The sequence below is a fragment of the Chiloscyllium plagiosum genome, unplaced genomic scaffold (assembly GCF_037043375.1).
Source record: "Chiloscyllium plagiosum isolate Xiang-an unplaced genomic scaffold, Cpla_swu_hap1 HiC_scaffold_1, whole genome shotgun sequence".
Taxonomy (NCBI): domain Eukaryota; kingdom Metazoa; phylum Chordata; class Chondrichthyes; order Orectolobiformes; family Hemiscylliidae; genus Chiloscyllium; species Chiloscyllium plagiosum.
This window is the reverse complement of record NW_028270139.1, coordinates 83651817-83679458: the sequence shown is the minus strand read 5'-3', so window position 1 is coordinate 83679458 and position 27642 is coordinate 83651817. Positions and strand designations below refer to the sequence as shown.

The window sequence follows — 27642 nt, the reverse complement described above, 5'->3', positions numbered from 1 at the left end:
GATGGAACACTCTTCTTTCAGAATCCCGTTGTGCAGCTTCAGATAGGAAACTGAATTAAGAGGGATATAAAAGAATTATCTACATTGTGAGAAACTGCAGAGTTGGAAAGCTTTGAGATGCAGAGGGATCTGAATGTCCTTGTTATTTTTTGCGACGGTTGGTATGCAGGTACTGCAAGCAATTAGGAAAGCTAATACAGTATTATTATTCCTCACAAGGAGAACTGCATATAAAAGTAAGAGGATATGCTTCAGTTATACTGTGTAGAAGTGAGATCACAACCAGAGTACTAGTCATAGCAATGATCACCTTATTTATGGAAAGATGCAAATGCTTGGAAGCCATTTATTAGTTTTATTAGATCACAACCTGGAATGGGCAGGTGAATTATGAAGAAAGATTGGATAGGCTTGTTCTTGCTGGATTCTTGGTAATTTTTGTGAGCTTTCTTATTTCTTCCTTTTGTCTTTATTTACCAGAAATTTGGAAAGCTGTAACAGGAAACAGTGGAAAAGTTCTGTTTTAAAGGGATCCCAATTTCCAACAATTGAGTCTAAAGTACTTTTAAAGAGAAATCACATAATCCAGTTTGAATTGTAAACTATGTTGGTTTGTAATACAGTCAGAGAGCAGTCAGAGAGAATTTAACCGGGGGAGACGAGAAACAGTCTTTGCTCTCTCTTTCCTTTACTGAAAGGGGATCTGCTACCTTTGCCATTCTAGATGGTGTGGGCCGTCGGTTTGAAAGGTGCTGCCTGAGAAGCACAGACTGAAGGAGCATAACAAAACATTAATTATGTTGTCTGGTTACCACCCTCGACAACAATTATTGGCTCTGCACAAAGAGGAAAACAATCAAATCGGTATCAACTAACAATCAACTTTACTAGTTTAATTAAAATAGATATACACTTCACACTGTCTGGTTAAGAAAGGGTTAACAGCAGGCATGCAATTCATACAAAACTAAAATCTATGTGCGCACCCACTAGATTTCTCTGATGTTCCTTGAACAGTCGCAGAAAATAACATCTAATACCCAAGAACGGGAGCTAACACTGGCTAGGCAATTCCCCCAGGTTCTCAGTCTCATCTCCATGCTTCCAAGCATGGGGTTCTCGACTTCAACGAAGGTTTATCTCCAGAGTTTTTGCAGCTTGAAATCCTCCATTGTTATCCTTTTCCTTATCTTCCCGAACTTCCCATTGGCTCTGGTTCATCTGGCGAGTCTATGTCTTTCCACTGCAGGCTTGCTCCAAGTACACCATCAGATTACCTCATTACTCTTCCAGATTTACATCTAATGGGATTCCTCTGAGCTGTCCCGGTTTGAGCTGGTTCCAGCCAGCACAAGGCAGCAGCTAGGACTTGGGTAACTTGAGTCCCCAAACTGCTATTTTTATGTATGAGCAGCCCCTGAACAACATCTCTATTTCTCTCTCCACAGATGTTGCTAGATGTGCTGAGTTTCTCCAGCACTTACTGTTTTTATTTCATTCAGTGCCTTCTACAAGTAAGTGCAAATGAATGGAGAAGGAAGATTGAAAAGCAGGATTCTGATCAGCAAAGGGATTCTCTTAGAAAATCCAATGGATAGACACCACTGAACTGCTTTCCCTGGTTTCTCTCCACCCATGTCCTCAATGTATTTTTTTGTGTCTGTCTGTAGAAGGGACACTGGATTCAAAATGTTAACTCTGCTTTCTCTCCACAGATGCTGCCAGACCTGCTGAGTTTCCCCAGCAATTTTTGTTTCTGTTTCAGATCTCCAGCATCCTTTAATTCTTTGGGACTCTTGTTGTGTCTATCTGAATGTGTGTCTAGGTGAATTCTATAAGTTACCAGAGCTTTGACTAATAGCATCATATGTCAATGGTACATAAATGTCTGCTGATAGAATTTAATAAATAGTACCTGGCTTGTGTTTTTGAAAAAAAAATCACACAAATTGGAGAACACTGAGTATTTTTAAAAATCTTGAACTTCTGTGACGACATGTTCCTTAAGCTGACATGTAAAGAGCTAGTTTTATTTCTAAATGCATTCAGGCAATGATGCAGAAATTATTAAAAAGTTTAAAATGTAAAAATCAAGTACAGCTACCCATTAATGCAAAAAAACCCAAGCATACAAAAAAACTGATAATGAGACTCTGCAGACAATCAGATCTCAATATTCAATCAAGTAACAAGTCAGAAAGAAAAGCATTCCTGGATTGACTGGAGGCTAGTTTACTGCGGAAAATCCATTTTTCACCTTAGTTTTTGTTGCTGAAGGCTTCTCACTAAAGCAGTCACTGTGCAACCACTGCTTGTTCTTTTGGTGATAATTGTTGATTCAGAGTTTTCCCTTGGGATGTCTGGGTTTTTACAGATTAAATCTTCAAGTAATCTTTAAAATCCCAAATAGTTTAGCTTTGATCAAAGGGGTTTCAAATAAAAAGAGGGGAGTAAAGTTCTGGCTCCTTCTGTCCTGTAGCAGTCTAGCTCTCTGTTAGTACAAATCCAGTGCATTCTACATTGAGGGAATGGACCATCTGACCTGAGAACGGGACAGACGGCAATTTGTGTCCTTTACAAATACAACATTTTAGCTGCTACAGTCCACCTTCCTTTGCTTTGAAAATTATTCTTCTCAAAAATTCCAAGATACATATTTACAATATAAAAATATATCAAGCTGATTACTTTATAAATTAAGCTAATGGGCATTACAAATTAATATTTTAGATAATACATCTTTATAACAAAATTTAAATTTTGCCTACTACGAATCAACAGGTACTTAATCCAACTTCAACTACAACCTTAATTCCTTATATTCATCCATGGGACAATCATTTCCCAAGACAATAAAAAGTGCTGACTCACCTGATTTCCCACTTTTGGCAGGAGGACAAGATTCTGGGTAATATTTCAGGTTAATGCTCCTCCATCAGACTAAATGGCAAAAGTCTAAATAAAGTAGGGACTAAGGGAGTACATGTGCATAGATTTCTGAAGATACTAGGACAAATTGAATGAGTAGCAAATTGAATGAAAAGCCATTTGACTGTTTGGGTTTCATTATCAGAGTAATTGAATGCAAAAACAGGATGGTTAGATTGAACATTTATGCAACTCAGTTTAAGCCACAACTAGGGTATTGCAACCAATTCTAGCCAGAACTATTTAGGAAGGATGTGAAAGCCCTTGAGAGCGTATAGAGGGAACGTTCCCGAATAATTCCAAGGACGAAGATTGATAACCATAAGGTTAGGTTGTTAGAGCTGGACTTGTTTTGGAAACAAAGAAAATTGAGTGGAGATTTGATAGGGGCATAGGAGTCTAGGGCAGGTATCAATAAGATAGACAAAAAAAGGGACTGTTCGCAGTAGCTGAAACTGGTGTAGCTTGAGGAACATGGTCAGCATTGACACGATGACTCTATGACTAAGGAATGCAAATTTACACGTTAGGCAAAAGACGCAAAGGGGAATGTGAGACGTTTATGGTGCTTATGAGGGTGGTGATAGCAAAGGCATTCAATGATTTCAAAAGGGAACTGAATGGACACATAAGGAAAACAAACTTTCAGGTCTAAAGGGTAGAGGTGGGGAATGAGATAGACTGGATATTCTGCACAGGGCCCATGCCAACTTGATGGGCAAAATGGCCTCCATTATGCCATTATGATTCTGATTCCTTTTTGATTGGTTATGGTAGGACTAGAAAAAAATTGCCTCTGGTCTACAGGAAGTTTAGTTCCATCTCTAGACTGCTGCTTTTCAATCCTCTTTCTAGAACCATGAATCACAGACAAGATTCGGTTGTAAGGAAGTAAAATGGAAATTAGATTTTTTAAAATTTTATCTGAATATCTTTGAGAATCAGGGAGAAATTTCACAGAACCTAATCCTCGTGAAGATTTACTTACAGGTATGACTTGTGGCTCTTGAGAGATTACACAGTTTGCCTAGGACCTATGAGAGTTTTATGAGAGAAATGGGGTGATAGTCCAACAACTGTTTCTCACTCCATATGTTTGTACATTCTTATTGAATGTGAATACCTACAATTTGGCTCAATGCACCTTTGAACTATTCATTTTATTATTATCACACAATTCAATCACAATCTTGGCAAACAGCGAGCCAAACATCAAAATTTCTGCAGATGTGCTGAATATGTCTCTCAGTATCATGCCAAAGGTTGTCTGGTGTTCAACTATTATGCTCCTGCTGATGATCGGCTATCTCAAAGCTTTTTTTACACATCAACAGTTTTCATGAGAGTATCTTCCTCCTCTTTCCGCAGGTGTGCTTCCACTGCAAGAGCTCTTGTGCTGAAGACATTCAGTTCTCCAAATTCATAGGATCCAGCTCGATATACCAGTGTCATCACATATCTATCAAAAGTCTCTGCCTCCCCTTGAGCACTGATGTTGAATATATACCATTCTTAAGTAACAATAACATGGGCTTCAAAGCGTGTCTTCAAATTCTGGCTTTCCTGCTCCCTTCAGTGAGATAAAGGCTGAAATACAGTTAATAGCACTCTTAGCTCAACTCTGATGGCAGGGTTGCAACTCCTTTATCTCACCATAAGGCTGAACATATGGAAAGTTATGGATGTGCTTAATCATGAGTTCATATCACATTATCAAGCAAGAGATCAGAACTGCAATGAGTTACAAATGTACTCTGAGCCCAGTTATTAAATTACAATTGCTTGCTTGCTCACTTTCCATGGTTAAGTATGACTATGAAATAACTGTGGTCAGTTCTTGATACTAATTTCATGATGTAACTTCAGCCTGGAAATTAGTATGAGCTCTTTTATCATACAACTGTTGACAAATTTTGCTTCCAATTTTCTCTGGCCACTATTCAGACCCTTTATCAACGCCTGTTGTCAAGTAATGTTTTTTCTTCCTAAATTATTTCATCGCTTCATTCTCAATGTGAAAATATGCAGCAGTAGAGACATTAGATGATCATTTTGGTTGTATGTGAAACTTGAGGTTGGTTTAGCTCAGCTGGCTGGATGGTTGGCTTGCAAAACAATGTGATAGCAAAAGTGTGGGTTCAATTTCCTCACCAATTGAAGTTACCATGAAAGACTCTCCTTCCCAATGCCCTCAGGTTAACCAGATGGGTTTTTCCCTGACAATCAGCAATGGTTTCATTGTCATATTGGATTCTTATTGCAGATTATCATCCATTGGACTCTTCCTTCCAGATTATCAAATTCAACAATATGTTATTCTAGGATTTGAACCCAGAATATTACCTGGATGTCTGGATTAATTGTCTGATGATAATACCACTAAACCATTGCCTTCTTTTTCTTCTAAAGTTGAAGATAAATAAAAATTAAACAGATAAGGCGTACAACAAATAAAGTTAGGCAGACCCAGGCTAGATCAACTACCAATCATTTCTCTCTAATGAGAGAGCAGCTCTCTGGTCTGGTAAGACTATGGCAACATACATATGAATCTTCCAGTCCAAATTTTACTAGCTGTTGGATGGAATACAAGAAGATTTGGATGCATTACTTTTGGGTCAAGAGACATAAGTGGTAGAATCTCAGAAAGGCTTCAAAAGAGAAGAGAATCCAAATTGCTTTAAAAAATAATAGCTGCTATGGAGTAATTTGAGTTCATTGAGCATTCCTGTAGCTTGGTTCTTGAAACCTTGTAAAATACACATAACCACCAATCCATAGGCATTGCATCTTCACATTTTGTTATAGTCCCGATTAGTTTCTTTAAAAGTGATGGCCATCCTACAAGGATGACTTCCATAATCTCCTGGTTTATTTATTTAAAAAGCCAATCATTTCCTTGTTATGACAGATTCTCCCTCTTACGAATGTCATAAATCTCTTCAAGCTAATGTGGCACCAGCAGAATAATGTTTGAGAGCATGTAGGTGTTTCCCCTGGGTGAATCAATATCATCACTGATATCTAACTGATTCATCTAAATATCCTCCAAAATGTATCAATCTCTTTTAGTGAAAAGTACCTATAAAATCATAACCTCACGACCATTCTTTTGACCTGGTCTATATGGGTATTCTTCCCTAAAGAAAGTATTTTACAATAACCACAATTAAATGTATTATAATTTAATTTCTCACTTATAATAAAAAAAAGCTGAAAAAACTCAGCAAGTCTTGCAGTACCTGTGGAGAGAGAAACAAGTTAGCCTTTCAAATCTGAGATGACTGTGAAGATGAGGATAAATAGAAATTAAACAGATAATGAGTATAACAAATAAAATTAGGCAGAACCAGACTAGAGCAAGATTAAGTGGCTCATTGCTTGGCTGATGAAGATGCATACTTGGGACTGCAGAGATTGGTTTATTGCATGATTATATACTGACAAGACTGAAATCTGAATTATAGAATGTGCATACATGAAAAGGTGTATAGAGAAGATTGACTTCAGAAAGGGTTCTAACCCTAACTAGTTAAGACTAATGCTCTCCGAATAAAGTTGAATAACGTATTACTAACCCATAATTGAGCCTCCTGTGGCCGATCATTAGGATTAGCCACAGCATATCTCACAACACAAATCCAGCATCAGGTCCACAAAAATGGTTATTACACAAGATATTAGCTCATGGTATTGGGATTAATATAATAGCATGGATTTAGGATTGTTTAACATACAGAAGACACAGAGTCAGGATTAATGGGTCATAGAAAAATGTAACTGATGGAGTGCCACAAAGATCAGTCCGAGTCTACATTAGGGACTCAGATGAGGGGCAGATGGAATGTATTTGCTGATGATGCAAAAATAGGCAGGATGGAAGGCTGTCGTGAGAATACAAGTAATCTGCAAGGGAACATTGGTAGGTTGGCAATGGAGTTTATCGCAGAAAAGTGTGAAGTGAGGCACTTTGGAAGAAAGAATCAAATGACAGACTCTTATTTAGATGGAAAGAGAGCCCAAAAAAGTGAAGTACAGAGGGGATCTGGGTGTTCTTATGCACGAAACACAAAAGGCTAATGTGCAGGTTCAGGAAGTAATTCAGAAGGCAAATGGAATTTTTGATCTTTTTTGCTAAGGATTGAGTTTAAAAATAGGGTAATCTTGTTCCAATGGTACATGATGTCAACGTGTCCATGAGAGAGCTTCTTTGCCTTCTCTAGGAAGGTCTGCCAGTATTACATACCAATCAGACAGTTGGCAGGTCACCAGTGGGCCTTCTCCACATTCAGGACCCTCGGAGCAGGAGATCCACCATTCTGATCAGGAGCCACAAACTCTTTTATTGAGCAACACTACCAGTGCTGTACCACAGAGGTTCAGTATCTCAGATTGAGCTGGGCTAGAAGTGAGTTATGTTGAGAGCAATTTTGCAGGCTGAGTGGAATCTGCACTAAGGTCAAGGGTGAGGTGGGTTTAGGGGAGGGGAAGGTGGGGGAATTGGTTTTAGCAAATTCCCCTGCCTGATCCTGCATACCTGGATCAGGCAGTGAGAAGCTTTGAATGTAAATCCCCCACACCCACTCAGCAAGACCACAAGCAACCCACGACGTTTATATGTTGTGATCTATGTGTGGCAACAGAACAACTCTTGGAATAATAATGAGTTTTACCTTCAAGGGGCAGAAAATGACAGGTTCCCTGTCCCAATTAAATGCCCTCCCTACTTTCAAATTCGCACTGGGGCAGGGGAGCAGAACATAAATAGTGTCCAAAGTTAAAAATCACACAAGGAGAAAGTGAGGTCTGCAGATGCTGGAGATAAAGTTGAAACTTTATTGCTGGAACAGCACAGCAGGTCAGGCAGCATCCAGGGAACAGGAGATTCGACGTTTCGGGCACAGGCCCTTCTTCAGGAATTCCTGAAGAAGGGCCTGTGCCCGAAACGTCGAATCTCCTGTTCCCTGGATGCTGCCTGACCTGCTGTGCTGTTCCAACAATAAAGTTTCAACTAAAAATCACACAACACCAGGTTATAGTCCAACAGGTTTAATTGGAAGCACACTAGCTTTCGGAGCGACGCTCCTTCATCAGGTGATTGTGGAGGGCTAGCAGCGTCGCTCCGAAAGCTAGTGTGCTTCCAATTAAACCTGTTGGACTATAACCTGGTGTTGTGTGATTTTTAACTTTGTATACCCCAGTCCAACACCGGCATCTCCAAATCATAAATAGTGTCCAATGTTTCCTGTTGTCAACAAGAAGAAATTAACATGAAGTACCCAAAGACTGGTGAGATTGGGAACTTGCTACCAAAAGGACTGAATAACATAGAGACATTAAAGAAAAAGAACTAAGCAAGCACAAAGAAGAAAGATACCTTCACCTTGATAACTTGTTATGAACTCTCTACCTTAATTAGTTTGAGCAATTTTAAATACTTGGTTAGACCCTCATCATGTGACTCTTATACCTATCATGTTATTCCAGCCATTTGATTTGTCTCTAGTACCACCTTATTTTGGAATTTTTGTAATTATCTCTCTGCCTTAATTAACCGGATTATAGGTCATTCCCTCACTTGTTATTCAACCTGTCGACACTCCACTCACACCATTTGTACTATCTTTTGACATTCTCAATTACCTAGAATTGTCTTGCAATGATCTCTCCGCATATAAATGCTGTGCCTGCGTGCTTCTCTCCACTTCACCTGACAAAGGGGCAGCACTCCGAGAGCTTGTGATTTCAAATAAACCTGTTGGACAATAACCTGGTGTCATGTGACTTTTGACTTTGTCCACCCGAGTCCAACATTGGCACCACCATATAATGAAGAAGAATAGAATAGAGGGTTAAGCTGGTAGATTTAGATTAGGAAATATATGGACATAAACACCAGCATAGAGTGTTTGGACTCAATGGCCTGTTGCATGGCATTTTTCCTGGGTAATTCTATGAACCCAACTTTTAATCTAGATTTATTGTTTATTGTTGAAATAGTTTTGAGACACGTTGCAACATCTCAAAGTAATAATGGTAATGTTAAGTTAATTGCATAATTCTAGCAACGGGATGTTTCCATTCAGCCTTTAAATAAAATACTGTGTGAATTATTTAACTCTGACACACAACCACATTTATTGAAAACATTGGACAGTAAGAATTGCACTTTTGATTATAAAGCCACCATATGCAGGATCTCAGCCCCAGCAAACATTTAATTTTTGCTACATTTCTCCTTTAAAACTCTCCTCAAAAGCATATTCTGTCTCCACCTCCACTGCTTTAATAAAAGCATAGTACTCCAGAACCTGGAGATATGAAATAAAACCAGAAAATGCCAGATCTGGCAGCATCTATGGAGAGAAATACCGAGATAACATTTTGAGTTCAATTTGACTTCTTCAAATTCAAAATGCTAATTCCATTTCTCTCTCCTCAGGTGATGCCAGTCCTGCTGAGTTTCTCCAGCATGTTCTGTTTTTCTGTTCCTTCTCAGCTGTTGCTTGATTCCTAGTTATTTGGTCTCCTTAAGGCACTTTGGAGGTATTTTTCTCCATTAATGCTATCATATACATACAAATTGTTGGTTTTTACTTCAAGATAATATCACTGTGTTTTCCAGTCGCTAATTCTCACTAAAGTCAGTGACTGGTAACACCTGCGCTTCACTGACAGTCAGCAAATTTGAAATCAGTTCTTTGTTTCAATAGACACACTGGAGTTTAGAAGAATGAGAGGTGACCTTTGGGTAGGTGCAGAAAGGTTGGCTTTCCTTGTAGGAGAGTCTAGGACCAGAGGACCAGACTTGCTCCATAATCTCAGAATAAGGGGGTCACCCATTTAAGACAGCAATGAGGACAAATTTCTTCTCTGAGTGTAGTGCGTCTGTAAAGTTCTTTACCAGGGAGGGGTATAGAAGCTGGTTCATTAAGTACATTAAAGGTTGAGGTAGACAGACTCAAGGGGAAAGGCAGGAAAGTGAAATTAAGGAATTTCAGATCAGCCATGATTTCGCTGAATGGAGGAGCAAACTCAATGGGTTGAATGGTCTACTTTTTTTATTTTTGTCTGAAGGCTACAGAAGGCAATAACTGTGTTTATATTTCTGTTAAATGATATGGGTCTATTTTTCTGGTCTCCCTGTTGTTGTGTTGCCATAGTCTTACCAGACCATAGGGGCTTCTCTGATTAGAGAGAAGCAACTGCTGGTGATTTAACCTGAGGACCATCAGACCTCTCCTCAGAAGGCGAGTCCTTCATGGTAACCTCAAAGCAGTGATGGGAACTGAACCCACGCTATTGGCATCACACTCCTCTGTAAACCAACAATCCAGGCAATTAAGCTAAACCAATTCCTTGATCTCCCTAAGCTTAACTCTCTCTGGTAATTTAGTGAGAAACCAAGGGAAGATATAAAGAGAAGTAATGACGAGACACGTGAACAGTTAGTAAACGTGTGTGATTTTTTTTGTAAACTTTTGAGGAGGCAATTTAACTTGCAACCACTTTGGACCTTAAAGATATCACAAAGAGTTTATACTGTGTGTTGCCTTTCAGACAGAAGTGGAAGGCAGCAGAATTTGTTTGAATGAGAGACATAAAATGCCACACATTTACATCAGAAATCGCTGAAGATACTGTTATCTAATTTTTGTTAATTTACACAATATGCACATCAATTTAATTTCCTGTTCCAAAGTGCATTACTGTACATTTACCTGGGCTCATATCCATCCGCTTAATCAGTCTGAATACTTTTGAATGCTCTTTATCTATCTTATATTCATTACATGACCACACATATTTGTGTCACATTTTATGTGATAGTGTTCCTCTGAAGAGCCTTGGGACATTTAATTACCTGATGGACAGTATATAAATGTGATCTTCTGTCGTCATTGTCATCAAATTATTTGATATTATTAAAAAATAATACTCCTCCAAATCATTTATGAATATTTTGAGCAGTTAGGAACACATCTTTGTCTATCTCCTCTTAATTGTGTGCTGATGGCTGGGGTTTATTTCCTATTTATCATTATCTTTTGATATTTTTATTGCTAGGACATATTTCAGTTTAATAAAATGTCAATTAAATTTCAGTTTAAGTTTGCCATTAATTCCAAGTGCCTTAGCTGCTTCTAGAAATCTAATAAGTGAAACTTTAACAAGTGCCTTCTGAACGTACAACCTATAATTGACTAGTTTAGCCATCTGCAGTCCTCACTTTCTCCTAGTTTAACCAATCCTCAAATAATTCCATCATATTACTGCAATGCGATATATCAGTGACCATATATTCTGGTCGCTTTGTTGATATTTTGTAAGAGGTTGCCATTCCCACCAGCAGCCTGTGTCTGGAGGAAGATTCCATACAGATCAAATGGCTGTGCTTTTGAAGGGATGGCAAGTAACTTGCACATGAACCTCAAAGTAAATGATGCACTCAGCAGCGTGGAGGTTGGGGAATGTATTGACTCAGCCTCATTTCTATGAAAACTTCCACTCAACTGTTTGAAACCAACCCGATCCACAACCTGATCAGCAGGTGAGAGCAGGAACTCAATGGCAGCTGATGAGGATGATCTCAAAATGATAAGTGCAGTTCGAAACTGGAAAACACAGAGCAAGAAAGGTCTGGAATCACACTCCTACTAATCTCACTTATACTCGCGATAAGGGAGTTAATTAACCTCACCCATGTTTCCATCACGATACCTCACAGACATGACAGTTCCTAAGCAGTTACTGAATAGCGTGAGAAACAGTGGCACAGCATAGCACTGCACAACCCACCATTCAGTGCCATGCATTACATCTGATCTTATAACTTCTATGGCCAGAAAATGTAACACCAAACAGAAAATGAGAAAGGTATGTGTTTCTGCACGGAAAGTGAGAAAGGTAGGTTTTTTTTATATAGAATCCCTACAGTGATGAAACAGGCCCTTTGGCCCAACAAGTCTACACCAACCCTCCAAAGAGTAACCCACCCAGACCCATTCCCCTACTATCCTATATTTACCCCTGACTAATGCACCTAACCTACATATCCCTGAACACTATAGGCAATTTAGCATGGCCAATTCACCTGATCTGCACATCATTTGGATTGTGGGAGGAAACCAGAGCACCCGGAGGAAACCCACACAGACACGGGGAGGACATGAAAACTCCATACAGACAGTCACCCGAGGCTGAAATACAACCTGAGTCCCAGGCACTGTGAGGCAACAGTGCTAACCACTGAGGCACCGTGCCACCACATAGATAGGTGTTTCTGTGCAGAAAGTGAGATGGAGGTGTGTGTTCCTGCACAGAAAGTGAGAAGGGGGGGTGTTCCTGCACAGAAAGTGAGAAGTGGGGGGGGGGGGGTGTCTCCGCACAGAAAGTGTAGGGAGGGGTGTTCCTACACAGATAGTGAGAAGGCGGGGGGGGGGGGGGGGAACGTGGTGTTCTTGCACAGAAAGTGAGAGGGGGATGTGTTCCTGTACAGAAAGTGAGAAGGGGGGGGGGGTGTTCCTGTACAGAAAGTGAAAAGGTGGGGGGTGGCTGTTCCTGCACAGAAGGTGAGGGGGGAGGGCTGTTTCTGCACATAAAGTGAGAAGAGGGGGGTGCTCCTGCACAGAAAGTGAGGGGGGGGGGGGGGTTATTTCCGCACAGAAAGTGTAGGGAGGGGTGATCCTGCACAGAAAGTGAGAAGGGGTGGGGGGGGGGGGGTTGTTTCTGCAAAGCTCACAGAGGAGGGAATTTTTTTTTAAATGAAATGTTACTGCTGCCCTCTCCTGGCCACTATGGAAATAAACAGTTGGTTCATTCATGCAAAGTGGTAACTAAGATCTGCACTTGGTTTCCTCTCAATCACTAATAAAGCATAGAAGACGATGTGAATTGTTGACTGTATCTTATGTCCGGTGTCATATTGGAGAGCAGCCTTCTTAATATTCAATGGAAGTTGTGTTTCAGGAAAGCAACAGTAATTGCTTTTATTTCCTTTTGATTTCAAATATCTTCTCTCCTTCCAAAGGATAACTTACAGTTCCCAAGATAACTGTCATCCTCCAGCTTCTTGCCAAGGCAGCCACCCTTCAGCTGGGAGATTATACACGAAAGTGCCAAACCTAACTTTCACTGAGAAGATGGTTAGGCTTGCCTCATCTTCCACCTTGGGACCATCCAACCACATGAGATGAATGTAGATTTCACTAGTTTCTTAACTTTCCCTCCCCACACCTTATTCCAGATCCAACCTTCCAACTCAGCACCACCCTCTTGACCTGTCCTACCTGTCCATCTTCCTTCCCATCTATCCACTCCACCCTTCTCTCCGACCTATCACTTTCACCCCCAGTTCCATCTACCTATCACATTGCCAGCTACCTTCCCGCCCCCCCCATTTACCTCTCAGCCCCCTTGGCCCACAAGCCTCATTCCTGATGTATTATTTATGCTTGAAACATCGATTCTCCTGTTCTTCAGTTGCTGCCTGACCTGCTGTGCTTTTCCAGCACCACATTCTCGACTTTGTTCACCATCTGATGTCAATAGATGAATGTTTTCCAGCTAAAGCCAATCAAAAGAGAGATGTTAGGTTGATTTTGTCTTCCTGATCCAATCATGTTCTCATCTGTTCCTCTATGGCCAGTGGATGGTGATCAGAAATCTGTGGGATAGTTTACTCCTTCATCCCAAGACATTTGGGCCAATTGGAATAGTTTCACCATTCTGATAACTATGGCCAGAAAACCCCATCCAGGTGAGGGGTCAAACCGAGGACATTTGTTTCCCAACAGAGCTTCACAAGGTGAGTGCCATTACCAAGGCAGCCTTCAATAGTATATTAATCCATTTGGTCAATTTTACACCAGGGAAACACAGCTTTTGCTGGGATTGTTAGAAGCCAACGCTAATCTCTATTCCAGCTGGAAATAAAAGCCAGCATCCATTCAATGCAGCCACTACTGTAGATGCTGTGCAATGATATGTCACGAGCAACCACACTGACACACATTGGATTTGGATTGATTTTTATCCTTACTTTGATCCACTGAGATAATGAATGTTTGTTGCTTTGGTCTCACCTAAAGTAAAAACATAAAGAAGGACAATAATTATTCTCACTTCAAATCACAAGTGTACAAGGCTCTCTAAGCAGCAAGCATAAATACAAAGTGGTTGGTACTAAGATTGAAAATAGGATCATTAGATTATTTCCTGAGGATAGGGTGCTGAGTACATTATTCTTAATCAATTGCAATGTGTTGACTCATTTGTTTGTGACTATCAATTTGATATCACTTACCAGTCAGCTTCTTAGAACTTCAATGAAAATCACTGAAGTGTGTTTGGGCCCTTGAAGACAGAAATGGATAAATATATTACGGGGAACAAAGAAATGGCAGAAGAGTTGAATTGGTACTTCACATCTGTGTTCACTGGGGAAGACACAAGCAATCTCCCTGAGGTAACAGTGGCTGGAGGACCTGAACTTAAGGGAATTTATATTTGCCAGGAATTGGTGTTGGAGAGACTGTTAGGTCTGAAGGTTGATAAGTCCCCGGGGCCTGATGGTCCACATCCCAGGGTACTGAAGGAGGTGGCTCTAGAAATCGTGGATGCATTGGTGATCATTTTCCAATGTTCTATAGATTCAGGATCAGTTCCTGCGGATTAGAGGGTGGCTAATGTTGTCCCATTTTTTAAGAAAGGAGGGAGAAAGAAAGCAGAGAATTATAGACCAGTTAGTCTAACCTCAGTGGTGGGAAAGATGCTGGAGTCAATTATAAAGGATGAAATTACGACACAACTGGGTAGCAGTAACAGGATAGGTCAGAGTCAGCATGGATTTATGAAGGGGAAGTCATGCTTGACTAATCTTCTGGAATATTTTGAGGATGTAACTCTGAAGATGGACAAGGGAGATCCAGTGGATGTAGTGTACCTGGACTTTCAGAAAGCCTTTGATAAAGTCCCACATAGGAAGTTAGTGAGCAAAATTAGGGTGCATGGTATTGGGGCAAAATATTGACTTGGATTGAAAATTGGTTGGCTAACAGGAAACAAAGAGTAGTGATAAACGGCTCCCTTTCGGAATAGCAGGCGGTGACCAGTGGGGTACCGCAGGGATCAGTGCTGGGACTGCAGCGTTTTACAATATACATTAATGATATAGATGATGGTATTAAAAGTAATATTAACAAATTTGCTGATGATACAAAGCTGGGTGGCAGGGTGAAATGCGAGGAGGATGTTAGGAGATTACAGGGTGACCTAGACAGGCTAGGTGAGTGGACAGATTCATGGCAGATGCAGTTTAATGTGGATAAATGTATGGTTATCCACTTTGGTGGCAAGAACAGGAAGGCAGATTACTACCTAAATGGAGTCAAGTTAGGTAAAGGGGCAGTACAACAAGATCTAGGTGTTCTTGTACATCAGTCAATGAAAGCAAGCATGCAGGTACAGCAGGCAGTGAAGAAAGCTAATAGCATGCTGGCCTTCATAACAAGAGGAACTGAATATAGAAGCAAAGAGGTTCTTCTGCAGCTGTACAGGGCCCTGGTGAGACCGCACCTGGAGTATTGTGTGCAGTTTTGGTCTCCAAATTTGAGGAAAGACATTCTGGCTATTGAGGGAGTGCAGCATAGGTTCACGAGGTCAATTCCTGGAATGACGGGACTATCTTACGTTGAAAGATTGGAGCGACTGGCTTGTATACCCTTCAGTTTAGAAGGCTGAGAGGGGATTTGATTGAGACGTATAAGATTATTAAAGGATTGGACACTCTGGAGGCAGGAAGCATGTTCCTGCTGGTGGGTGAGTCCCGAACCAGAGGACACAGTTTAAAAATAAGGGTAGAACAGAGTTGAGGAGAAACGTCTTCATCCAGAGATTGGTGAATGTGTGGAATGCTCTGCCCCAGAAGGCTGTGGAGGCCAAGTCTCTGGATACTTTCAAGAAAGAGTTGTCACAAATTCACCATCACCTCCACACACATCATTTATTGCATCCGCTGCACCCAATGTGGCCTCCTCTACATTGGGGAGACAGGCCGCCTACTTGCGGAATGTTTCAGAGAACACCTCTGGGACACCCAGAACAACCAACTCAACCGCCCTGTGGCTGAACACTTTAACTCCCCCTCCCACTCCACCAAGGACATGCAGGTCCTTGGCCTCCTCCATCACCAGACCATGGCAACACGACGCCTGGAGAAAGAGCGCCTCATCTTCCGCCTAGGAACCCTCCAACCACAAGGGAAGAATGCAGATTTCTCCAGCTTCCTCATTTCCCCTCCCCCCACCTTATCTCAGTCCCAACCCTCGGACTCAGCATCGCCTTCTTGACCTGCAATCTTCTTCCCGATCTCTCCGCCACCACCCCCTCTCCGGCCTATCACCCTCACCTTAACCTCCTTCCACCTATCGCATTCCCAACACCCCTCCCCCAAGTCCCTCCTCCCTACCTTTTATCTTAGCCTGCTTGGCACACCTTCCTCATTCCTGAAGGAGAGCTTATGCCCGAGACGTCGATTCTCCTGCTCCTTGGATGCTGCCTGACCTGCTGCGCTTTTCCAGCAACACATTTTTCAGCTAAGACTTTCACCAGTCTTCATCAGGAAGGGCTTATGCCCGAGACGTCGATTCTCCTGCTCCTCGGATGCTGCCTGACCTGCTGTGCTTTTCCAGCACCACACTCTCGACTTTGATTTCCAGCATCTGCAGTCTTCACTTTCTCCTACCAACTGTGTATGACCTAATCTAAGGTATGTGACCACCATCCGGAGCAAAGTGTTGAATTAATATTCCTCCCTGATGTGGTGTAATGTTTGCAGCTCCCCAGCTTGGATCCCATGTTCCTCAGGTTACAAACACTTACTACAGACATGTTCACTTTGGATCACCTTGACATACAACAGTTCCAATCCTTATTGCATTTAATTTAACTAACTTGTTCCTTTAGATTTCATGATCTTTACTTATTTGATTAATTTTAAAAAACACTTGTATCAAATTATACTTAACAATATATTTTCAGAAGAGAAAAGAGAAAGACTGAAACACAAACTGAAGATGAGGAATATTCACCAATCAGCTGCTTTTCATGTACTTGCATCCGGTTGTGTTTGTGATCTCTCACTGTAGATAGCACTGTCAACCTGTTCCTTTTATCATTTCCCACTCAGCGTTCACACTAGAGATTTTATTTCTTGCTGTAAACCTTACTTAAAGCACCTCTACACCAAATTCCCAGACATACTCATCTGGCCTTTGCTCACTCAGGGAGCATCTCCACTCACACTAACCATGATCCTTACTGACTGTGGAAAAAATCCCATTCTTACTTGGAGAAGTTCAGAGCTACTTCTTAACTGGTGATCAGCACCTCATTTAGACAAGGGATTTCAAAGGGCTTGTCTGATAATGCTATTATTTTGAAGTTGCCACATTTAATCAAGCCACTTTAACGTTCTTAAAGGCTATTGTCTGAATTAGACTTCAACTTTCAAACTGAACTTGGAAAAGACATTCCAGTTCATTTCCCATTTTAAACCAAATTCCCAGATGTACTCATTTACACTTTATTATACTCAACTGAAGGCTCTACACATAATGACTATCATCTTCACTGATTTACCTATTCATGTAAGCTGGGGATTGGTTCACTTTGCGGTTGAGACGGAGGTTTAATTTCAGGGATCAGACCATTGAGAGATATTAAGGCTACAGACAGGTACTGAGCTAAGCCTCGAGTTGTTTACTTTTCCATTGTTACAAGAACACTGAAATCCAAAATCAAAGCTCTTTATTTTAAGGTTGCTCGTAAAATGTTCCAGTGATGTGAGTCAGATTTTGCATTGAGACACACAGCGAATGAGTTGGTTTTGATGTTTGCTTCTCGGAAATCACTGTACTTTTTGCACTAGATAACTTGGGAGTAATTTGCAGTAAAATAAACCACAGTGGAATTTGATGGCCTGCCTTGATCCAGAGTTAATCCAGCACCACTGATCCAGAGTTAATGTTTCGAGTCCACTCTGGATTCTTCAGAATTGGTCTCAGCCTAGAACAACCCTCTAGCAGCCCTCTAGCTCCAACCCGGCCTGAGCATAAAACACAGCCACAGACCCTAGCACAGCAACTCCCAAGTTCCGACCTGAGTGGAGGACAAGCTGCCTGTCCCCCGACTAGTGATCCCACACCTGACCCCATAAGGGTTCTCAAGTCATCTTGGTTTCAAAATATTAACAGTCTCTCTCTCTCTCCGCGGATGCTGATGAGTTTCTCCAGGATGTTGTCGTTATAATTCAAAATGTTAGCATCAGAAGTATTTTGTTTGAGATAGTAATTGACCTGTCTAAACTGTGAGAGATTATGCATACTGTTATTGTTGCTGTATCCTTCAACATTATGCAGCATGTATTGCACCCAGTCACCCAGCTGATATATCTGAGCCTCAGTACAGCGCAGCTGAATCACATAGAATCCATGTGCCTTTCCGTCCACTGGGTGCCGCTATACTGAGTCCTCTCGGAGACGCTCGAACTGCAAGTCCTTCAGCTCACTGTGTGCCGCTCTAACTCCGAGTCCTCCAGTCCGCTGGGTGCCGCTCTAACTGTGAGTCTCCAGTCCGCTGGGTGCCGCTTTAACTCCGAGTTCCTCCAGTCCACTGTGTGCCGCTCAAACTGCGAGTCCTCCAGGCCAGTGGGTGCCGCTCAAACTGCGAGTCCTCCAGGCCAGTGGGTGCCGCTCAAACTGCGAGTCCTCCAGGCCAGTGGGTGCTGCTCTAACTGAGAGTCCTCCAGGCCAGTGGGTGCTGCTCTAACTGAGAGTCCGCCAATCCACAGTGTGCCGCTCAAACTGCGAGTTCTCCAGGCCACTGGGTGCCGCTCTAACTACGAGTCCTCCAGTCCACCAGAGGCGCTGTTTTCGGTGCCCATGTCCAAGATGGCGGAATACGCCTGTGTGAAGAGCACGAAGCTGGTGCTGAAAGGGATGAAAAGGTTCGAGTTTTACCTCCATAACGAAATATTAACATGGCTTTGGGGTGGGCAAGAGTCGGGAATTGATATGGGTAGTGAATGATCAATATTATCAGAGAAACAGCTAGAGATTAACGAGAGGGAACTGAACTGAAACAGGTCTTGACTCAGGGTGGATACCTATTATTAGAGAGAGAGAGATTCAATAGTAACAAGGAGAACTGCATAAACACCTGAAGGCGGAAATTTGTAGATCTAAGGTCAAAAGAAGGGGGTAGGACTGACTAGTTTATTGTTGCAGGAGCTGACATGGAAATGATAACAAGCTGGAGGCTGGAAGAACACCCGAAACATTGACTTCTCCACCTCCTGATGCTGCCAGGCTTGCTATGTTCTTCTAGCCGCCTGCCTGTTTCCTTTTATATTCCAGCATCTGCAGTTTCTTTTCCTCTCTGGCATGGAAATGATGGGCCGAATGACCTCTATGAGGGAGGCTCATGTTTACGGTGAGATGTTGAGAGTGCAGCTGAACGTGGTGGTAACCTAGAGTCATAGAGATGTACAGCATGGAAACAGATCCTTCAGTCCAACCTGTCCATGCCGAACAGATATCCCAACCCAATCTGGTCCCACCTGTCAGCACCCAGCACATATCCCTCCAAACCCTTCCTATTCATATACCCATCCAAATGCCTCTTAAATGTTGCAATTGTACCAGCCTCCACCACATCCTCTGGCAGCTCATTCCATACACGTATCACCCTCTGCATGAAAAAGTTGCCCCGTAGGTCTCTTTTATATCTTTCTCTTCTCACCCTAAACCTATGCCCTCTAATTCCCCCACCCCAAGGAAAAGACTTTGTCTATTTATCATATCCATGCCCCTCATAATTTTGTAAACCTCTATAAGGTCATCCCTCAGCCTCCGATGCTTCAGGGAAAACAGCCCCAGCCTGTTCAGCCTCTCCCTGTAGCTCAAAAAATCAACCCTGACAATTTCCTTGTAAATCTTTTCTGAACCCTTTCAAGTTTCACAACATCTTTCCGATAGGAAGGAGACCAGAATTGTACACAATATTCCAACAGTGGCCTAACCAATGTTCTGTACAGCCGCAACATGACCTCCCAACTCCTGTACTCAATACTCTGACCAATAAAGGAAAGCATACCAAGCACCTCCTTCACTATCCTGACTCCACTTTCAAGGAGCTATGAACCTGCACTCCAAGATTTCTTTGTTCAGCAACACTCCCTAGGACCTTACCATTAAGTGTAGAAGTCCTGCTAAGATTTGCTTTCCCAAAATGCAGCACCTCGCATTTATCTGAATTAAACTCCATCTGCCATTTCCCAGCCCATTGGCCCATCTGGTCCAAATCCTGTTGTAATCTGAGGTAACCCTCTTCGCTGTCCACTACACCTCCAATTTTGGTGTCATCTGCAAACTTACTAACGGTACCTCTTATGCTCACACCCAAATCATTTATGTAAATGATAAAAAGTAGAGGATCCAGCACCGATCCTTGTGGCACTCCACTGGTCACAGGCTTCCAGTCTGAAAAACAACCCTCCACCACCACCCTCTCAGAACATGAATTCTCTTCAGTGAATGCAGTTGTGTTTATTGGAAAAATAGAATGAGATGTCTCCCCAAATATCAGCTCAGGGAGTGTTCTCATACATTGGCCTGAATATTTGGGAGGTGTTGCTGCAGCGTAGATGGGAGTTGTTAATCTAGTGGACAATGAGAAATTTCTCTGGAGGAGTCACATCGGGCTGAAAACATTAACTACGTTTTTCTCTCTCCACAAATGCTGCTAGACTCACTGAGTTTCTGCAGCATTTTCTATTTTTATCTCAGATTTCAGCAACTGCTGCATTTTGCTTTTATCAGGGGGAACTACCTGGGACACCGAATCTTTTTTCTGGGCAATTTACCAAGCCACGGACCCCCTAAAAGGATTCATTTGAGTAGGGGATTCAGAGAGTTCTGAAGTTAAATTGATTGATTGTTGTCACATGTACCAAGATACAGTGAAAGAGTTGTTTGTGTACAATACAGGCAGATTGTACTTTACAAAGTGTGTTAGGGTATCAGAACAGCGTACAGAATACAGTGTTACAGCCAAACAAGGTGCGGAGAGAGATCAACATTAACATTTGAGAGCTCTATTTAAAACTCTGATAACAGCCGGGAAGAAACTGTTCTTTGTATGCGTATTCAAACTTTTATATCGTCTGCACGATGTCAGAAGTTGGAAGAGAGTATAACTGGGGTGGGAGGGGTCTTTGATTATGTTGGTTGCTTTCCTGAGGCAGTGGAAAGGTTAGATGGAATCAAAGATGGGAGGCCAGTTTGTATGATGAACTGGGCTGTGTTCACAACTGTCCGTAGTTATTTACTGTTTTAGGAAGATCATTTGCCATACCACAGTGTGATGCATCCAGATACAATGATTTCTGTGGTGCTTCTATAAAAATTGCTAAGAGTCTTGATGGGCATGCCAAATGTCCTTAGCCTGCTGAAGTAGCAGCCATTTTTGTAATAGTTACCAAGAAATCGAGTCATAGAGATATACAGCACAGAAACAGACACGTCTCTCCAACTTGTCCGTGCCAACCAGATAGCCTAAATAAATCTAGTCTACTTTGCAAGCATTTGGCCCCTATCTCTTTCAATCTTTCCTATTAATATACACATCCAGATGCCTTTTAAAATGTTGTAATTGTACCAGCCTCTACCACTTCCTCTGACAGCTCATTCCATTCACACACCAACGCCCCTTTTTAATCTTTTCCCTTTCACCTTAAACCTGTACCCTCTAGTTTTGGACTCCCCCATCCTGGGGAAAATACCTTGTCTATTTACCCTATCCATGCTTGCCATGATTTTATAAATCTTTATAAGGTCACCCCTCAGCCCACTGCAGGGAAAACAGCCCCAGCCTATTCAGCCTCTCCCTATAGCTCATACCCTCCAATCGTGGCAACATCCTTGTAAAGCTTTCCTGAACCCTTTCAAGTTTCTCATCATCCATTTTATAATAAGACGACCAGAATTGCACACAGTATTCCAATAGTGGCCTAACCAATGTCCTGTACAGCCGCAACATGACCTCCCAACTCCAATACACAAGACACTGACCAATAAAAGCAAGCATACCAAACACTACTTTCACTATCCTAGCTACCTGTGACTCCACTTTCAAGGAACTATGAACCTGTACCCCAAGGTCTCCTTGTTCAGCAATATTCTTTAGGACCTTACCCAAGTGTATAAGTCCTGCCCTGATTTGCCTTTCGAAATTGCAGCATCTAACATTTATCTAAATTAAACTCCACCTGCCACTTTTTGGTCCATTGGCCCATCTGATCAAGATCCCATTGTATTCTGAGGTAACCTTCGCTGTCCATTACGCCTCTGATTTTGGTGTCATCTGCAAACTTGCTAACAATATCTCCTAGGTTGGTGTCCTAATAATTTATATAAATGATGAAAAGCAGTGGACTCAGCACCGATCCTCATTACACACTGCTGGTCACAGACCTCCAGTCTGAAAAGCAACTCTCCAACACCACTCTCTTGTCTTCTACCTTTGAGCCAGTTCTGTATCCAAATAGCTAGCTCTCCCTGTATTCCATGTGACAATAGCCTTGCTAGCCAGTCTACCTTGACTGTCGAACGCATTACTGAAGTCCATATAGATCACATCCACCGCTCTGCCCTCATCAATTCTCTTTGTTACTTCTTCAAAAAACTCAATCAAGTTAGTGAGACACAATTTCCCACACACAAAGCCATGTTGACTATTCCTAATCAGTCCTTGCCTTTCCAAATGTATGTAAATCCTCTCCCTCAGGTTTCCCTCCAACAACTTGTCCACCACCGATGGCAGGCTCACTGGTCTATAATTCTCTGGCTTTTCCTTACCATCTTTCTTCAATTGTGGCACCACATTAGCTAACCTCCAATCTTCTGCCACCTCACCTGTGGCTACCGATGATACAAATATCTGAGCCAACTTCTGGGCCCAGCAATCACTTCCCTAGCTTCCCACAGAGTTCTAAGATACATCTGACCAGGTCCTAGGGATTTATCCACCTTTATGCATTTTAAAACATCCAGCACAACCACCTCTGTAATATAGACATTTTTCAAGATGTCGCTATTTATTTCCCCACATTCTCTATTTTCCATATCCTTCTCCACAGTAAACACTGATGCAAAATACTCATTTGGTATCTCCCCAGTTACCTTTTGTCCTTAATGTATTTGTCGAATCCTGTTGGATTCTCTTCAACCATATTTGGCAAAGCTATCTCGTGTCCCCTTTTGCCCTCCTGATTTCCCTCTTCTGTACACTCCAACTGCTTTTATATTCTTTCTGTTGTCTATACCCAAAATATATTTTCTTCTTTTTCTTGACCAAAACCTCAAATTTTCTAGTCATCCATCATTCCCTAAACCTATCAGCCTTGCCCTTCGCCCTAACAGGAATATACTATCTCTGGATTCTCGTTATCTCACTTTGTCTAATTCCAGGGTATCTATTTAATTGAGTCCCAACCTACTACACCACCACCTCCAGCTCGAATTGCCCTAATCTCTTACAACTGATGTAACTGACCAGATGTTTTCTCTTCCCCCACTTGACCCAATATTCCTCACTCACTCTAACCTGCCCTAAACTCTTATCTGGAGATGCCGGTGTTGGACTGGGGTGTACAAAGTTAAAAATCACACAACACCAGGCTCTAGTCCAACAGGTTTAATTGGAAGCACTAGCTTTCAGAGCGCCACTCCTTCATCAGGTGGTTGTGGAGGACACAATTGTAAGACACAGAATTTATAGCAAAAGTGTGATGTAACTGAAATTATACATTGAAAAAATACCTTGATTGTTTGTGGAGTCTTTCATCTGTTAGGATACCATGGTAGTTTCACTTCTTTCATGTGTAAATCACAAAACTTTTTTTTAAAAGTTGCATTCTCAGGTTAACTGTAACAATTGGTGTTAGCTAGACAATATGTTGAAGGTGTTAGCCCCCTGTGTTCTCTGTCTGTGCCATAATGTTTAGACTGATCCTAATCTAAAAAGTGAAATAACAGAGTCTTACATAAATTCATGCAGTTTTTGAGCAAAGTGCATTGTAACTCTGCAAGTACAAATTCATCCCACAAACGTATATAAGTATGTGTGTGCGTGTAGGTCTTTGATGTGTGTGTGTGTCTGTCTGGGTTGGGGGGTTGTGTATGTGAGTGTAGAGTGTCTTAAATCTGTGAGGGGGTGCGTGTGGGAGTGTATGTGTCTGTAGGAGTGTGTGTGTCTGGGGACTATTCTTGATTTATCCTTGCCATGCCATGTAAAGATTAATTCTGTCCCTCAGAATTTAGTTCCAGTAATATTCTACCACGCATGTAAAACTCTCAGGCCTTTAGTTTTATCCCACTACCCTTTTTGAATAATGTTATGTCTATCTTCCAGTCCTCTGGTATCCCTACATTAATGTCGGAGCCCTTACAATCTCCTCCCTTACCTCCAAGCAGCTTTGGATATTTCTCACCTGAGTTTGGGCTTTATCTGTTTTCCAGCCTGCTGAGACTACCAATCCCACCACCTCCTGAATATCCTGTACCTATTTCCTGATTTCTAGACCTCATTTTTCTATTGTGAATACAAAGTATCCTAGCATTCTAGACTGTTCCCACCTGACAGACACCCTGTTCTCCTTGCCCCCCAACCTCTCATTCACCTTACAGACATAACTCTTCACAAGCGATGTCCAAGATGCTGGACCTTTAAATCACAGAATACACCAACTACTCCTGTAAAGAATGTGGCATAGTTTGATCACATCCTCACACCGCCAAACTATTCTCCATTATGAGTATCCTGTCAGATTTAGAGGACGCTCTGTATTTTTTGATGGAGCCCTGGTCAGAATCTCCTGTTGGAAATGCAGAACTGTATCTCAACATAAAAAAGAAATAGTGTAGCAATCTGACTGATTACAACTTGGAAAATCCAGCCCATTGTTTTTAATTTTTTTAACAGGGAGTAAGAGTCAATAAATAGTATTTGTTGTCCAACCGTAATTGCACTTAATAAAGGGATGGTCACCTTCTTAAGCCACTGCTGACCATGTGGGAGAACCCCACTGACATTAGGAAGTGGAATCAGGAGGTATGTTAACCTGTTGCCAGGTTCTGCTAGCCATAGTATTTGTATAGCTGGTCCACTTCAATTCTGGTCAGTGATAACCCTCAGATTGAAGGTAGTGGGGGATTTAGAAATGATCACCATTGCTAAATGACACCATTTCAGTGTCAGAGCAATGATTAGTTTCTCTCTTGTTGGACATAGTCATTGCCTGACACTTGTGTAGCGTAATTGTCACAAGCCACTTCACTCAAACCTGAATGTTGTCCAGTTTATGCTGTACTTTAAATCATCATAATGTTACAAGTTAGATATTAATTTGTCACTATGCATTTGCACGATTGAAATTTATGAGATCAAATGTCATTGCTCTTAGGTTCTGTATAAGGATTAAGCATTCCAGTCAATCATATGTTTTTCTTTAGTGAGAAGAAAAAGAAAAAGAAAGGGAAAAGAAAACTAGAGGAGGAGGAACAGGTGCTTGATATCGTTGGTAAGTGAGGCTGGTAACGAAGTGTCCTCATGCTCTTTTGGGTTTTCATGTATATTATCCACCAACAAGGTTTAACTGTGAGAAAACTTCGCACTGCTCTGTGAATGGGTTCTTGGCTAGGGTTCAGTGCACTGTCTACCTCAACAGTGAAAATACCTGCTAATTTAGAAATTGTTCACAAAATTGCATATTACGTAAGGAGAAAGTGAAGACTGCAGATGCTGGGGATCAGAATCGAGAGTGTGGTGCTGGAAAAGCACAGCAGATAGGTATGTTCTGATGAAGGGCTTATGCCCGAAACATCAATTCTCCTGCTCCTCAGATGCTGCCTGACCTGCTGTGCTTTTCCAGCACCACACTCTTGACTGCATATTACAGAAGTTTGATAAACAGTCCCCCACATTGCTGATTTTCTGCTAGTATTTTGTAATGCACTAGTTTACTCCAATTAAGTATTTTGAAAGGTAAATCAGAATTCATTTTTTTCTTGAAACAAATAAAGGGTAAGGCTAAGATCAACGTAAGTGAGAGAAAGCGTGATACAAGGTCACAGCAAAGCTGAGAGTGATCTGAGGACAGGGCAGGTTGAGAGACTGTGGGGGCGGTGGGAAGACTGAGTCCAGAAGTGACATAAAGCAAAATAGTAATGTGACATTACAGCACAAGAAGGGGGTGCCAGTTCTAAGTTGCAAATTAACATTTTATTTAACCTACCTATAATTTTAACTATGTCATGTCAATGGTTCTTAAAAAAAATCTCTGGTAATGTGATTCAGTACACTAACCAACCAGTGGAGTGCCACAAGGATCGGTGCTGGGTCCACTACTTTTCATCATTTATATAAATGATTTGGATGTGAGTTTTTGGTTGGTAGGTTTGCAGATGACACCAAAACTTGAGGTATGGTGGACAGCGAAGAAGGTTACCTCGGATTACAACAGGATCTTGATCAGATGGGTCAATGGACTGAGGAATGGCAGATGGAGTTTAATTTAGATAAATGCGAGGTGCAGCATTTTGGGAAAGCAAATCTTAGCAGGACTTATACACTTAATGGTAAGGTCCTAAAGAGTGTTGCTGAACAAAGAGACATTGGAGTGCAGGTTCATAGCTCATTGAAAGTGGAGTCACAGGTAGATAGGATAGTGAAGAAGGCGTTTGGTAAGCTTTCCTTTATTGGTCAGAGTATTGAAACAGGAGTTGGGAGGTCATATTGCAGCTGTAAAGGACATTGGTTAGGCCACTTTTGGAATATCACATGCAATTCTGGCCTCCTTCCTATCAGAAAGGTGTTTTGAAACTTGAAAGAGTTCATAAAAGATTTACAAGGATGTTGCCAGGGTTGAGGATTTGAGCTATAGGGAAAGGCTAAACAGGCCTTTAGGGTGGTGTGGTGTCTCAGTGGTTTGCACTGCTGCCTCACAGTGCCAGGGGCTGGTTTCAATTTCACCCTTGGGTGATTATGTCTGTGGGTTTTTCACATTCTTCCCAGGTCTGTGTGGGTTTCCTCCGGGTGTTCTGGTTTCCTCCCACAGTCCAAAGACATGTAGGTTAGGTGGGGTTGGCCATGCTAAATTACCCACTGTGTCCAGGGATGTGCAGGCTGGGTGAAATAACAATTGGGAATGCAGGGTTAGAGGGATATGGTAGGAGTGGATCTGGCTGGAATGCTGTTCAGAGGGTCATTGTGGACTAAATTCCTGCCTCAGGTGACTCTCTGTATGGAGTTTGCACATTCTCCCCGTGACTGCGGGGGTTTCCTCCGGGTGCTCCGGTTTCCTCTCACAATCCAAAAATGTGCGGGTTAGGTGGATTGGCCATGTTAAATTGCCCATAGTGTTAAGTGAAGGGGTAAACATAGGGGTATGGGTCTGGGTGGGTTGCGCTTCGGCGGGTCGGTGTGTACTTGTTGGGCCGAAGGGCCTGTTTCCACACTGTAAGTAATCTAATCTAAATGGGCCAAATGGCCTGCTTCCACACGGTAGGGGTTCTACAATCTCCCTGCAGAGCACATAAAACAACATTTTTCAATGTATCTTGGTACATGTGACCACAATAAATCAATCAGAAAAAT

At 41.8% G+C, this 27642-nt stretch overlaps 1 protein-coding gene across 1 annotated transcript in view; it reads left to right on the top strand.

The window, feature by feature from the left end:
- The first annotated feature begins 18853 nt into the window (after positions 1-18853).
- The window catches only part of frg1 (FSHD region gene 1), a 39774-nt gene continuing 30985 nt past the window's right edge, over positions 18854-27642 (top strand). Inside the window, exons 1-2 of the mRNA XM_043689905.2 lie at positions 18854-18934; positions 25500-25567. Coding sequence (XP_043545840.1) covers positions 18870-18934; positions 25500-25567 — 133 coding nt within the window. The 5' untranslated portion in view covers positions 18854-18869. The remainder of the gene's footprint in view (positions 18935-25499; positions 25568-27642) is intronic.